We start from the raw sequence: 14,980 nt of genomic DNA, 5'->3' as shown, positions 1-14,980 counted from the left end.
GGGGGGAACCCAAGGCTGAAAAATGCTTCCCATTACATGTTAAAACTACCCCGATATACAATACCCTGCCGAACGATGGGTTTTTTCCTAACCATTTACATCGTTAAACCAAGGTATACCAGTATATTATACCATTTGATTATTGCAGTGAACATATAATACAGTAAAGTACAGCAGTGGAAGTGGGAACAGTTTAAAAACTGTTGGTGTGATCCAGACTAATGTCTGATACATTGGAAAAAGTCCAGGTTAGCAGGGAGAAGTCCATATGTTGCTTTTATTGGAATTCTGCTTTTTTCAAAATGGCTTGGGCCCCACTTAGTCAGTTATAGTGAGGTTTTACTGTAATAACAACAATAATCATCATCATCATCATCTAATCCTGCACTGCCCCACGAGGAGAGTAGGAGCCCTGGGCTATGTATATTGGTCCTGACATTTAAGATGTGAGTGACCAGCCTCACTCATTCCTGAGTGGCATCATATGAGCAATAAAACCCAACCACCCCTTGGATACACACCTATACAGGCTCAATCTGATTGAAGTGCCTTAATTACCCACTAAACCACCAGGTGCCATAACCTGGTTATATGGTTACCAGCCAGCTTAGCAAATGGCTGCCTGGTGTAGGTGAAACTATTTGGCTTGTAACTCAGTGTAGAGTCACTCACAGACAGATGGATGAAGAATGAATGAAAGAAAGAAAGACAGAAGAGGAAGGGGAGAAAAAAGTAAGGAAAAGAGGAAAGAGCAGACACACGAGAGAAGCGCTACATCGAGTGAATGGATGGTGAGCACCCTCACCTAATAATAATAATAATTAATATTTCATCCATCCATCCATCATCCAATCCTACGTTGCGCCATGAGGAACAATGAAGTCCCGGGCTAGGCAAGTCGGTCCTGACACTGAACCCCTCTGGTGCTAATCGGGTTGATTGATCCTTTTTCAGGATTACGCAAAGATCTCTCATGCGATCAATAGAGGGGCTTCAAGGAAAAACTGGGGACGGCATGCTCTGCCCCCATTTGTGACGTATATCCCTTCTAACCAATCAGAACCATGTGCTGAATAGGTGGGGAGGAGGATCCATGGGTGGGTGGGGGGGCTCTCCCATGGTACTCTCGTGTCCCCCCCCCCTCTACCCCACTACCTTTGGTCCTTCTCCCCCTCCCTCACCTCTAACCACCTCCTGCTCCCTCCCTAACCCTCCCACACCATCCTCCATCACACCGCCGTGGTTCTCCCCTCTTTTCCCACCCTCCCTGTCTCCCTGGGGAGAGTTATATCCCCCTTACCCACCCTTCACACCCCTGTACTCCCTCTCTGCCTGTCCTCTTTATCTGATGACTGTCTTTCTCCCACCTCTTTACCCCCATACCATCCCTCCAGGCCTCTCCCCATCCCACCCCCACCCTCCACCCCCTGTAGTATGCGGTTCGCTTACAACTCACCCCCCCTCCAGCCTAGAGTATTATACGTCATTGTTGCTATTCATGTCGCATGTTTTCATTCATTACCAGATTACCGTCTGTGTTATTGTATACTCCAACGCACGAAACACAGAATGTATGTTTTTTCATGTTTTTTTAATTAATTTCCATGTTTTCTGCATGTTTTTTTGGGGAGAAGTATGTTACATGCACAATTATGTACCTGCCAAAGGTTTTTTGCATATACTTATCCTTTGCATGCTTTAGCTTTTTTTTTTCCTTGAAATTCTTAGATACTTGATTTGACAGCTCTGAGGGGAGGGGAGGGGAGGGGAGGGGTTGGGGAGGGGAGGGGTTGGGGAGGGGAGGGGAGGGGAGGGGAGGGGTTGGGGAGGGGAGGGGAGGGTGCTGGAGTGTGTAATACCAGGAAAAAGATTTTGCATCTTTTTTTTTTTTTTTGACAGCTACACAGCTATGAGGGAAGGGGATGGGGGGAGGGAAGGTGGGGAGGGGAGAAGTGTTGGGGAGGAAGGGGGTTGGGAGTAAGTGAGGAACACCAACATAATTATTTTGCATGCTAAAAAAAAAAAAAAAAAAAAAAAAAAAAAAATTATGAAGGGGGGAGGGAGGAGGGAAGGAAGAGAGGGGGGGTGATAGGAGTGGGTGAGGAAGGTCATGGGAGGGGAGGAATGAGGGAGGAATGGGGTGGGAGCACACAGAAAACGGGAGTCACGTTGCCTGGAAGGATAACTTTTTAAAACTTTGACGGGCCATAGCTCATAAACCAGTTGGTCTAAAATGCTCTGGTATTGGCATAAGATGTGCAGATTCAAACTCTTAAACTTGGACATGATATTTTTTACTTCTGCAAAAGCCGAAAAATTGGTTCCATACACAGATTTTCATGCTGGTTCGGTTGATCGAATTGCATACCCTGTGAAAGTGACCAGCCTCACTCATCCCTGAATGGCAAAATGAGAGCAATAAACCCCAACCAACCCATGGATATAAACCTGCACCGGCTAAATCCAATTGGAGTGCCTTAATTACCCACTAAACCATCAGGTGCCATAATCTGGTTATATGATTACTACCCAGAGTAGTAAGTGCTTTCCTGGTGTACAGGAAACCACTTGGCTTGTCACTCAGTGTAAAGTCACCCACAGGCAGTAGGAAGAGGAAAGAATGAAGGAAAGAAAGACACAATAGAAAGAAAGGAAGAGAGGAAAGGGTCGACAACTAAAGCAGCACTGCATCAAGTGAGTGGATGGTGAGCGCATAATAATAATAAAAACCTTCACTGTCCACTGACACACCTATCATGAAAATAAAATGTACATATCAAATTTACCCATGAATAACCAATACATTTTTAGCATACAGAGCTGTACAAACTAATAAACCCCACAACCTTTACAAAAGCACTTACCCATCATAAGCCCCTGACACTATCCTCTTGTTATCAAATCTGATACACCGCACTAACTCCTCATGGCCCTCCAGTATTCGCAGGCAGGCTCCACACTCAATATCCCATAATCTGTAAGAAGAAAAGTACATCAGTACGGTCATAATGCCCGATTATATCCCATTGGAGCTCAGTGTCCAGAGTATTGGACAGAACTGGGATTTTTCAAGTCCTGATAAAGTAGGGAACCCCCGGGTAGGGACCTATGAGCTTCGCGACAATGAGCCGATAGGCGGAGGGCGGTGCGCTTAGTGCCCTCCCAGTGCAATGCCTCGCCCAGCACCCCTGGGATCCAATGAGTTAATGACTGGCAAACCTATTGGTCTCTTTAACCCATTGAAGCCCAGTGTCCAGAGTATTGGACAGAACTGGGATTTTTTAAGTCTTGATAAAGTAGGGAACCCCCGGGTAGGGACCTATGAGCTTCGCGACTATGAGCCGATAGGTGGAGGGCGGTGCGCTTAGTGCCCTCCCAGTGCAATGCCTCGCCCAGCACCCCTGGGATCCAATGGGTTAAATGCCCACAATTCAAAAGATCTGTGTGCCCAACTTATGTTTTCTATATTTTCTTCTTAAACTAATCATAAGTCACAAGTTTTCCATGAATGTTGGTGTGCATCATGTGTCAATCTTCGGCACCTTATTGTCTGACATGGCACTTGAAGCTTTCTCATGTGGCTTCGGAAATGGACTTCCATGGCAGATGCATGATGATGGTGTTGACCACAAAGAATGAAAGGGAGGTAGAGTAAAGATTTGGGAAATGGAGAGGGAATGGGACACAAGGGCTTGAGTGTAAATAAGGATAAAACAAAAATGATGATATCCAGGGATAGTGGTGGTACTGTCAATGCTGAGGGAATGTGTCCATGTGCAATTTGCCACAAGGATGTGGGAAGTAACTATATCTTGTGCAGTATTTGTGATGAGTGGGTGCATAAGCAGTGTAGTGGTATTAGAGGTAGACTGCGAGATAAAGCTGATTTCATGTGTGCAATGTCTGGGAGAGCATGTAGAGTCTGTCAGGCATCAGAGGATTGATTTTGCTGATGAGTTGCTTGAATGCATGGATGAGTTTTGTTATTTGGAGGTCATGTTATGTGCTATAATTAAGGCGCTCCAATCGGACTGAGCCGATGCAGGTTTATATCCAAGGGATGGTTGGGTTAACTGCTCATGTAAAGCCACTCAGGGATGAGTGAGGCTGGTCACTCTCATCTTAAGTGTCAGGACCAACTTGCTTCGCCCTGGGCTCCTACACTCCTCATGGGGCAACAATGGATTAGATGATGAATGAATGATAAATGTTGTGTGCAGAAGGTGGGGCTGGAGCTAGCTTGCTCTGTGGCTAGGATATGGAGTGGGTGGAGGAAGTTCCAGGAGCTGTTGCCTCTCCTGACATTCAGCAGGCTCTCTCTCTGTGCTAAGGGATCTTTGTATGTATGTGACGTGTTAGGTGCGTACTGCTGTATGGTAGTGAAACCTGGTTACTAAAGGAGGAGGACATTCACAGGCTCAAACGTACAGAAATGGCAATGATTAAGTGGATCTGCAGTACAACCTTGAATGCAAGGCCTAGAGGAGCTAGGTTATGATGAGGGAGGAAGATGGGACTGGAATGTACTGGTGTTGCAATGATGAGGAATAGATTGAGATGATCTAGGCATGTGAAAAGGATGTGAGATGACAACTGGGTGCAGAAAGTGAGAAGTGTGAACACTTGGGGGTAGGGTTGCAAGAGGCAGACCAAAAAAGATCTGGGAACAAGGTCATAGAGTGCAACTTCAGGGATACAGGTCTGAATAGCAAGGCTGCTAGAGATCAAGCAGCATGGTGAGCCACCATTAGATGACCAAGGCCAACACACGCAAGCATGTTGAAGCCTTTATAAACGAACTGATCCACCTACCATGACCTCCTCCCACCTTCAAACTCACTTCCATATACCCTTTTTTCAATTAAAACCAAATCAAACCTCAAATTATGGAAAGTGGGATGGGGCAAGTCATGAATGGTGAAAGGTGGAATATATAAAATCTGATATATGCAGGTTATGCTCTGCTGCTTACTAATGTTACAAAGAACCTCTACTAATAGTTTTGAGAATGTCTGCAAGTGATATAGTTTTCTAGCCATCAATCAACAGCCAGACGCCATAATTCCCTAAGTGGTGGTGTAAAGAGTTTTTGAATTAGCTGTTTTATGGGGAGGGGCACTAACCCTCTGGCAACCCACTTCTTCACACATAGGGATGTATGGGTTGGTAATATGGTTAACACCCAGCACTGCATATGGTTTCCCAGCTTACAGGAAACCATTAGGCTTGTCACTCAATGCAAAGCCACTTGAAAAGGAAAGAAGAGTAATAATATGTGACAGGTCAGGAAAAATGGGAAAAGTAGAAAGAGACGAGACCGACACAGAAAAAGAATGATGAAGGTGACGGATGAAGCAGGCAGCACATCAAGCGAGTGGATGATGGTCACCACCACCTACCATTAGCTACCTACCACTAACTATAGCTATTGGTTGTGTTGTAAGCAGTCTTGTAACTCCAGAAACATCAGAAGATGGAGATTGAACATGGTATCTCTTTTTCCTCTTATTCATATTTCAGGCAGATTAAAGAGTTATGATATAGCCATGATGTAGAACCCTGTCTAAGAACAAAGTTAGATGACAGAAAAGAACATTGGCTACAGTTGAACTATTTCAGGTTTTCAATACTTTATAATAAGTAGCCAGTTTTACTAGGGACTCTCATAATTCTGCAGCTTCTTGTTTGACTCATTCCTCTCCACTTCAAAGTTCTGTGGAATTAGAAGAACATGATGAAAATGCTCGGTATTGCTCTTCTTCATCCTAAATTCTTTGCTAATAATCCACCCTGATTTCAGTTTATACCTGTTGTGAGGAAGCTCATTTTTACAGCCTGCAGCCCAGACAGTTCTATGATACTCACTCACCAGGTTTCACTACAAACGAGAGTGTCAGCAGTAAAACACTTGTACGAGCTCTCCATGCTTCTCGCTTGACGTGGTCACTCCTTATGCTTACATTCCATTTTGAAATATTTACACAAAACCATGACTGCGCTTAAATTACAGCATGGATAAAGCGGTTACTGAAGAGAATGCCATGCAGATGGATGTCTATAAATGTAACTGATGGCAATGATAGAAAATTCCAGTTTCCAAAACATTCAAACTTCTGAAACCCTCTTGATCCCAATCATTTCAAATTTGGATTTAGCACTGTACCAAATTTGATGATGCCAAACAGTAAATGAAAGAGAGAGCAGAATGAAACTGATGCATAGGACAAGGGTTGCACTTAAAGCTTAACAGTCACTGAATGGCATTTACACTTACCATAACTATACAGCATACTCATTACAACATTATAAATATGTAAAACCCAGCTAAGCATTCACTAAGCATATTTTCCAAAATGTTTAACAGGAAAATTTCTTCCAACAAATATTTTCTTTATAAATCTCACAAAAACAAAATACTTACATACCTGATAGTATTGTCTGAAGATCCACTGACTACTAGTCTGTCTCGATACTGCAGACACGCAATTCCTCTTTTGTGTCCATTCAGTGTGCGTACAAATTCACAAGTCCCGGTACTCCACACCTGAAGCATGAGTGCAGTCATTTGAATTTCACTGTAAATAAATTACACTAGCAATACAGCAGAGATTATATTATACACAAACCTGTTGTTCACATGCTATCATTAAGCAAGGTTAGTTCTCCTGGTCATCCAGCATGAAATTCCTCTTAGTGTAATCTTTTCTTTCATGCAACATCCAATTCTATTGAGGTCATCCTATTTATGGGGGAAGGGTCTCAGTTGGTAGCCAGACATCAGAGATGATCATGGCAGTAATCAAAACTTTAGGTTCATATCATTCATGCCTGTAACATTCACACTATGCATTTCCAAGGCAACCACAAAAACTTCACACTTACATCTGTCATAGACAAATGTCAATCCACTCATGGAAAAATGGCCAAAGAACTACTGTATTTCTGTAAAATCAATGAAAAATTGATATATCCAAGAAATTACTGCTGAGTAATACAGCAATACAGTATACTCTAATGGGTAGGAGGATGCATTCCATGAGGGCAGAAAGGTTGCATGGGAAAAAAAATAAAAAAAATAAAAAAAAATAAAAATAAAAAGGCAGTACAGAACATCAGCGAGAAGCTGAGGAGTGATTGGGTAGATATGATTTGGACCAGATGGGGGAGGCGGAAGGTGTGTGCAAGGTATTCACAGAAGATATCTGGGCAGCATGTGAGGTGGTGTGTGAGGTGAAAAGACAGAACGAGGTACAAGGAACAGCATGATGAAATAACGAAGTGAGACAAGCTGCAGCACAAAAGAAGAATGCATATAGTAAGTGGATGAGATGCAGAGGCATAGTGGAAGCTGAGGGATGGAATAGAGAGTTACATTGATACGTAAAGAAAAGGTGAGGGGTGAATAGATTAGGCAGAGTAAGAAAAGAGTGGATGAGAAGTTTGGAAGGAATTTGAGTGTAAAGTGGAGGGAATGTAAGAAAATGTTCTGGAAGGAGGTTAGGAGAGTAAGACAGGGTGATAAAAAGGGGTAGTTGGGGAGTGAAAGAGATGGGAGAGAAAGTAAGCAGATGGAGAGATGGGAGAAAAAGTGAGCAGATGGAGTGAACACTTTAACCCCTAAAACGCGGATAGTTGCATTTGCGACGGTCGGCCCAAAGGACAGAACGGCGGATTGTTGCGTTTGCGATTTGAGTTAATTTTGAATAACCGCGGGCAAGCAGGCTCCAGCTGGTATTGTCTATCAGTACTGCCACCCATGAGCTACGTTTAGCACACTTGACCTTTGTACTACTGACCTCGGTTGTTGCCAAGTATCATTTTTTTTACCCACCCACGCACCGATGCGCGGCCCTCCCTCGTTGTGCGATATGGCAACGCGCGGACGGCTCATACGTGTCAATCTGCGCCGTCATCTCACAAGCACTTTCTGCTATTGGGAAATGCTTGTTTCCCCAGTTGTCACACTGTCATTTTTTCGCGCGGTTTGCCCCTGATTAGCGTCAGTCCACGTGAATCTTCCACGGTGACACCATGTCCAACTCGAGCTCTTCCGAGTCTGTGCCTTCCAGCCCTCCGAAAAAGGGTTTTGTGACCTCAACCCCCTTCAAAACCTTACCAGGAACTACTAAGGGCCTGAGTGACTCTGCAATAGCCAGTGAACTATTGAAAGCCTCGATGGACTATGGCAGTGACGTCGGTGTGTGGTCAAGCCTGGCAGAGTCTGACACACAATCAAGTGCAGAGTCTGGGCCAGAAGTGACTGTTTCTGTGCCTGAAGTGAGTGTGTCAGTGCCTAGCACCTCAGCAGGGAAGGCTCCTGTGAGAAGGGGCCTTGAATATGGGAAGGGGGCAAAAAGAAAAAGGAGTGGTGACCTCAGCTCACTGCCATTGTCCCCTACGCCACGTCACGCCACCGCCAGCCCGCCACGTACTCCCAGCCCCATTCTCTCGTCCTTCTCTTCTGCTGCCCTGTCTCCTGAGTCGTCTGAGTCGCCTTCACCACCTCGAAAGGGAAGTAGACGTTCTACTTTACATACTAGAGGTTTTCGTAGGCCAAGTGTTCGTGTTGGTAGAGCTAGAACTTTGTCCCCTAGTGTAAGGCTAGCTCGTAAGGAAACTCGCACTAGGCAACTCGGCAGTCACGCCACCGCGAGTGACCTTGAACCCTCAGATAATGTCCCCACCACCACCACCACCACAACACCAACACGACCTAGGATAGCCTCTGCCTCACGTACTGTCTCACCGCCTGCCTCACCCACTCCCACACGACCTGCCTCACCCCCCGCCGCCCCAAGCACCTCCCAGCCTAGGCAGGGCACTCTGGATGCCTTCGTGTGGTCAGAGGGATCAGATTTTGTGCCAGAGGATCTGCCCTTTGATGACAGTGGGTGTGGAGTTCAGGCTGACTTCCCTGTCGACAAGGATGGTGAATGCTTGGACTACCTGTTGGCCTTCCTTGACAACGAGGTAATGGAGCAGATTTGTACCGAGACAAACAGGTACGAGGGGCAATGTGCGCCAGTTCGCGAAGAAGGTGAGGCGGCCACGCCATCCACGTCGCGGATGGCAGCATGGGTGCCTCTAACGATCAAGGAACTTTTTGTATTTATTGGGCTGATGTTACTGATGCCCCACAACTGGAAACACAAGCTGGAAGAATACTGGAGTTCCGACGATCTGTGCCCAGCACCAATTTTCAATAAATACATGAGCCGCGATCGTTTTAGGCAGCTAATGACTTACCTTCACTTTGCGAACAATGATGAGCCTTCCCAAACTGACCCATTATGGAAAGTGAGAGGAATCCTGAACTTGATCAAGGATAAGTTTACGAGGTTCCTGCGCCCTTTCAAGAAAGTGGTGATTGACGAGTCCTTGGTTTTGTTCAGGGGCCGTCTTCGGTTTGTGCAGTACATTCCAAGCAAACCGCACCGCTTTGGAATCAAGTTTTTCGTGCTGTGCGACTGCAAGACGGGGTTCATCTTAGACTTCGTCATTTACACCGCCAGCAATGTCGATTTGGATAAGACTGACCCCCTTGGATTCTCTGGTTCTGTGGTGAAAGTGCTTTTGGAAAAGTACTTTGGCGAGAATCATGTCCTGTATACGGACAATTACTATACAGCTCCTAAACTCTCCAAGTACCTTTCTGAACACGGCGTCGGATCCTGTGGCACTGTCAGAAGCATTAGGGCACACTACCCTGCCTTCCCCGAGGCTGAAAAGTCAAAGCGGGGAGACGTGCACCTGAAGAAATCTGACAAGATGCTTGCGATCAGGTGGCATGATAAGAGAGTCGTGAATATGCTCACCACAGGACACAAGGGGGAAATGCTGGCAACAGGGAAGGTCGACAGAAGGACTGGCGAGCCTGTGATGAAGCCTGATGCTGTCATTGACTACAACGTCAATATGCAGCTGGTGGACAAGTCTGATATGATGATCGGAGAGATTGACTGCCTGAGGAAAAATCGTCGTTGGCACAGGAAGGTGTTCTTGCACTTGACTGATATGTGCATGTTGAACGCCTTCATCCTGTATAAAATCAAGAACAGGAAGCCAGCAAACTACTCTCTCCGAAGATTTTCCAAGACTTGTGTCTACCAGCTGCTTCAGCGTTACGGCCAGGTTCTTTCAACAGGTCCCAAACGCCACCCTCAGACACCTCCAGACCGCCTACAGTGTCAGGCCTACCTTCAGCGACACCGCCTGGAGCCACTGCCTGCCACTGCCAAGAGGGGAAAAGCACTGAGGAGGTGTCATGTGTGCAGTCACACTACCAGGCGGGACAGAACCTTTAGGCGCACCTCCTTGCAGTGCAAAGAGTGCAAAGTTCCCCTCTGTGCTTACCCGTGTTTCTTTGACTACCACAGCCTGACTAGATTTTGAAAATAAGGGTAAGATTCTTTGAAATAATACTGAGAGTGACAGTGATACTAGTGTTTAGTTTTCTTTTACGTGCTGACAGTGACAGCCTGATGAGTGTAAATTAGTGTATGTACTTGTAAAAGCACTGACAGTGACAGTGTTTTTTGGTGTAAATAATTGTACATAGTAATAATATAAGTATTGCGAGTGACAGTCACTCCAGTGTAAGAAGATGAAAGCATATGTTCCTATTCTATGTTCTGACAGTGACAGTTTGTTGTGTAGAAAATATTATTTTTATAACAATGGACAGTGACACTGATGAATAAGGCAAAAAACGGACAGCTACAGTGAAAGTGAGCGATAGAAATGAAGTGCGAGTGGCCGACCGGAGCGAGAATAAAGTGCCTGCCGTAAGGCTGAATAAACTCACGCCGCGGTGGTCTTCCTCAGTCCAGATCCACAATACTGGCAGTGACAGTGATTTTTATGGCCGTAATAGTGACAAGCGAACGTTTGCGAAGTACTATGATGGAAAATAATGTAGTATACGTGTTTTTTGCCGTGAAAAGGCAAATGTGACGATAGTGATGGGAAGATCGCCACCGCGCTGCATGTCGGCCGTGCGCTCCGTTCATTTTAGCCTTATTTTCAGTGCTTATTGTACAAATACGGATTCCAAACAACCTGTACGTTGTTGCATAAAGTGTACTGTGACAGATTGAGGCTGTGGTAGAAAGAAAACTGGGTTTCTGGAGGTGTGAAAATGAAGACTTTGTTACCCAACTTTGCAAGTCTTCACAAGTCCTTTGGTAGTCCACGAAGGCTCAACATGTGTCTCAGGAGAAAGCTGAATGTAAGTACTATATGCCATAAAAATTTTAATGCTCTAGGGTTAATCTATGATTTTTGGCAAATATTTTCCCACAGGTACTCAGACCCCGCTACAACCCCGCCACAGCAGGGGGGTCGGGCGTACACAGCCGCGTTTTAGGGGTTAAGGAATTGTTAAACATAAAAAATGAAAGTAATGTAAGTATAAGTAGCTGCAGATTAGCTTGTAGAAGAGAGATGAGAACAGAGGAAAAGATCAGTAGGATGGAAGTAGTGGAAACAATGAAGAAGTAACACAAGTATAAGTGGCTGGGAAATGGCTGGGAGAAGGAGGGTGACAAGAAGTGAGGAAGAGATCAGTAGGATGGGAGTAGTGGAAGCAAAGAAGAAAGTCAAAATAGGGAAAGCCCCTGAAATAGACGGTGTGTGAGGCAAAATGCTGCAGCATGGAGAAGAGATAGAAGTAGAATGGATATGGATGATGTGCAGATTGGCCTGGGAGGAAGGAGGAGTCCCAGAGGACTGGAAAAATTTCCCCTGTGGTTGGTGGGGGCACTCACCATCCACTCACCCAATGCACTGCTGCTCTCGGGTGTCTGCCCTGCCCTCTCTTCCTTTTTTCCATCCTTCCTCTTCCGTCTTTCCCTCCTACATTTTTTCCTCTTCCTTCTGTTTACAGGACTCTACACTGAGTGACAAGCCAAATGGTTTCCCATACACCAGGATACCATTTACTATGCTGGGTGGTAACCATTTAACCAAATAATGCCGCCTGGTAATTAAGCGGGTAATTAAGGCACTCCAATCGGATTGAGGCAGTGCAGGTTTATATCCAAGGGATGGCTGGGGTTTACTGCTCTCGTAATAACACTCAGGGATGAGTGATGCTGGTCACTCTCATCTTAAATGTCAGGACAAACTTGCCTAACCCTGGGCTCCTATGCACCTCATGGGGCAACACTGGATTAGATGATGAATGAATTAATGATGACAAAGGAAATGGGGAAAGAGAAGTGTGTGGTAATCAGAGGGGCATTTGTTTTCCTGGTGTAAGAGGAAAAGTATATGGTAGGATACTTATCGACAGAGTTAACCCGCTGCATCCCACCGACGTTCTTTAACGTCCACACGTTTTGTCACTGCCAATCCCGTTGACGTACATAAACGCGAATCAATTGCAAGGTCCCTAATTTGCACAATTTTCAATTTTCGCGAGTGATTTTTGGTACATATACACGTGACACCTTCCTCTACAAGATGCCAGGCAGGGACAATGCCTTACCCAGCATGACCTCCTCCCCCCCCCTGCATGCCATTGTCTCAGCAATTCACCTGTTATCAGTGACCTGGCCAGTAAAGCCATGTCATGCCACGGTACGAAATTCAGGGCCAGAGTGATTCCCCAATCAATGACAATGTGGAGGACAAACTTTACATAGCATTAGAGGAAGAAATAGTCAGAAATGATGATCAGGTAATGTGGCAAAAAAAGGTCAGGTATGGTGATGAGTTGGTGAGTGAAACAATGCTTATAATGCCTATATTACTGCTTGAAAACCAATATACTCTCGTACTACATATAAATTCGTACCAAGTAAATACTGTAAATAAATATCGTTTATGAGTGATGTGAAATAGTTACCCTCCCATAGAACTCGTTTTCTTTGGTGCCAGCCTGTTAGAAAACCCAGTAAGGTAAGGAGGTACTCCTACCTGTATCGAGTATTTTAAACCTCAGGTGAGCGATTTCTCTATGAATTTTCGATGTTTCTCACCAAAAGCGGAGGTTTGAGCCAAAAAATAATTTTTCCAAAAATGGTCGGGATTGGGGGGTCAGTGGTCAGGATGGGGCGGGTTAAGGAAATAACAGAGGAATTAGCTACTCTCATCTTAAATGTCAGGACCAACTTGCCTAGCCCTGGGTTCCTGTGCTCCTCATGGGGCACCACAGGATTGGATGATAGATGGATGGATGGATTAGCTGGAAAAAAGCAGGGAGGTTTCAGGAAGGGAAGTGGCTGTGTAGTCTGATATTCATCCTAAGGTCTTTAGTGGCAAAGTTTCTAGAGAGGAGGAAGAAAGTTGTATGCTGCCTTCATGGATTTAGAGAAAACTTATGACAGTGTGAACAGACAAGGAATGTGGAAAATATTAAAAATATATACATTAAATGCGAAGCTGTTAAATGCCATGATGAGTATGTATTAGGACACTATAGTCATGGCGCACGGCTTTGAGGTTGTCATTATCGTACCCTGGCAACTTAACCACTCAAAAGTGTGTCCGATTTCGTATCATATTATATGCGAATCATATTACTATGCACGAATATATTATACACAAATATTATTATACACAAACATATTATACACGAATCCATGCGTCTCATATTATACACAAAATCAGACGTACTTTTGAGTGGTAGGTTGCCAGGGCACGATAATAACAACCTCAGAGTCGCACGCCGCGACTATAGGACTGCAATGTGGGTGGATGGTGAATGGTGTGAAATTTTCCTATCTGAATGCTGGGCTGAAACAGGGATGTGTCATGCTTTCATGTTTGTTCAATTTGTATATGGATGGAGTTATAAAGGAGATACAAGGTGGCCCTAATAAGAGAGAGCAATGTTTGGAACTTCCTGTTCTGTAGTTTGCTGATGATACTGTAGTGTTATGTGAAGACAAAGGGGAACTGCAAAGTTAGGTGAATGAGTTTAGAAGAGTACCGGTATGTAAGAAAAGGAATCTAAAAGTGAATGTAGAGAAGAGTAAAATTGTGGTCTTCAAGAGAAATGATGTTACTGAATGCACAGTGAGGTTGACTGATTATAGGGATGTGCTGATAGTATCGGTATCAGCAGTATCATCCTTCTTTTTTTTTTTGTAGCACTGGTATCAGTATCAGCAAGGTAAAAATATGGCCGATACTCCGATACTTTTCTGGTTTATTATGTGATTTAAGACACTCATGTTTCATGACACTGATAAACAGATGGTTATGATATAATACTATATTACATTGTACAGTAATTACATGTATGATGTAACATTATCACATATTAATATTATCTATCGATTACTATACTGCTCCTGCATTAACAACACTCATGTTACCGGCATCAAATAAATAAAAATCAAATCATATCAATAAAATCAAAATAAAAAAGTATCGATATCGGTATCGGCAAAGTATCGACCATTTTTTAGTATCGGAGTATCGGTATCGGCCGAAAAGTGGGTATCGGTACATCTCTAGCTGATTAGGAAATGAAAAACGTGGGTGCCTTTATGTACTTACGTAAGGATGTACTTATATATATGAGTAAGGATGGGAGTTTAGAGAATGAAGTGCTTGAAGGGATACAACAGGGAAGAAAAGTTGCTAGTTCACTGAATGCAATGATAAGAAATATGGAAGCGAGCACAGAAGTAAAAATAAAAAGTCATTGCATGATAGTACTGTGATACCAACTCTAGAAGGACACACAAGTGAGAGCCGTGGAAATGAATCACTTGAGCATGTGGAGTTACATGGAGGGACAGACTGACAAATGAGAAGTGAAGGAACATCGTGGTGTGGATGTGGATGTGATGGAAAGCTTTAGGAGAAATACACTGCAGGGGTTTGGCCACGTGGAGAGGATGGAGAGCAAGAGTATGTGAGTGAGATGGAGGGCGGGAGAGGGAGTGGGAGACCGTGGATGAGATGATGGGATGGAGTGGAGAGGTATATGAGAGGGGGATGTGAGCTGGGAGGAGGGCAGCGAAATAGC

At 44.5% G+C, this 14,980-nt stretch overlaps 1 protein-coding gene across 2 annotated transcripts in view; it reads right to left on the bottom strand.

Moving 5' to 3' along the window:
- slmb (beta-transducin repeat containing E3 ubiquitin protein ligase slmb) overlaps window positions 1-14,980 on the bottom strand; it is a 92,179-nt gene that overhangs the window by 14,203 nt on the left and 62,996 nt on the right. For both annotated transcript variants that reach the window (XM_080282447.1, XM_080282448.1), the window contains 2 exons: window positions 6,426-6,544; window positions 2,865-2,975 (listed from right to left, as the gene is read on the bottom strand). In XM_080282447.1, the coding sequence (XP_080138573.1) occupies window positions 2,865-2,975; window positions 6,426-6,544 (230 nt within the window). The remainder of the gene's footprint in view (window positions 1-2,864; window positions 2,976-6,425; window positions 6,545-14,980) is intronic.

This window comes from Coenobita brevimanus, chromosome 93 (genome assembly GCF_032717465.1).
Source record: "Coenobita brevimanus isolate Jiangsu-jjx chromosome 93, ASM3271746v2, whole genome shotgun sequence".
NCBI classification, from domain to species: domain Eukaryota; kingdom Metazoa; phylum Arthropoda; class Malacostraca; order Decapoda; family Coenobitidae; genus Coenobita; species Coenobita brevimanus.
This window is presented reverse-complemented; position numbering and strand designations above follow the sequence as displayed.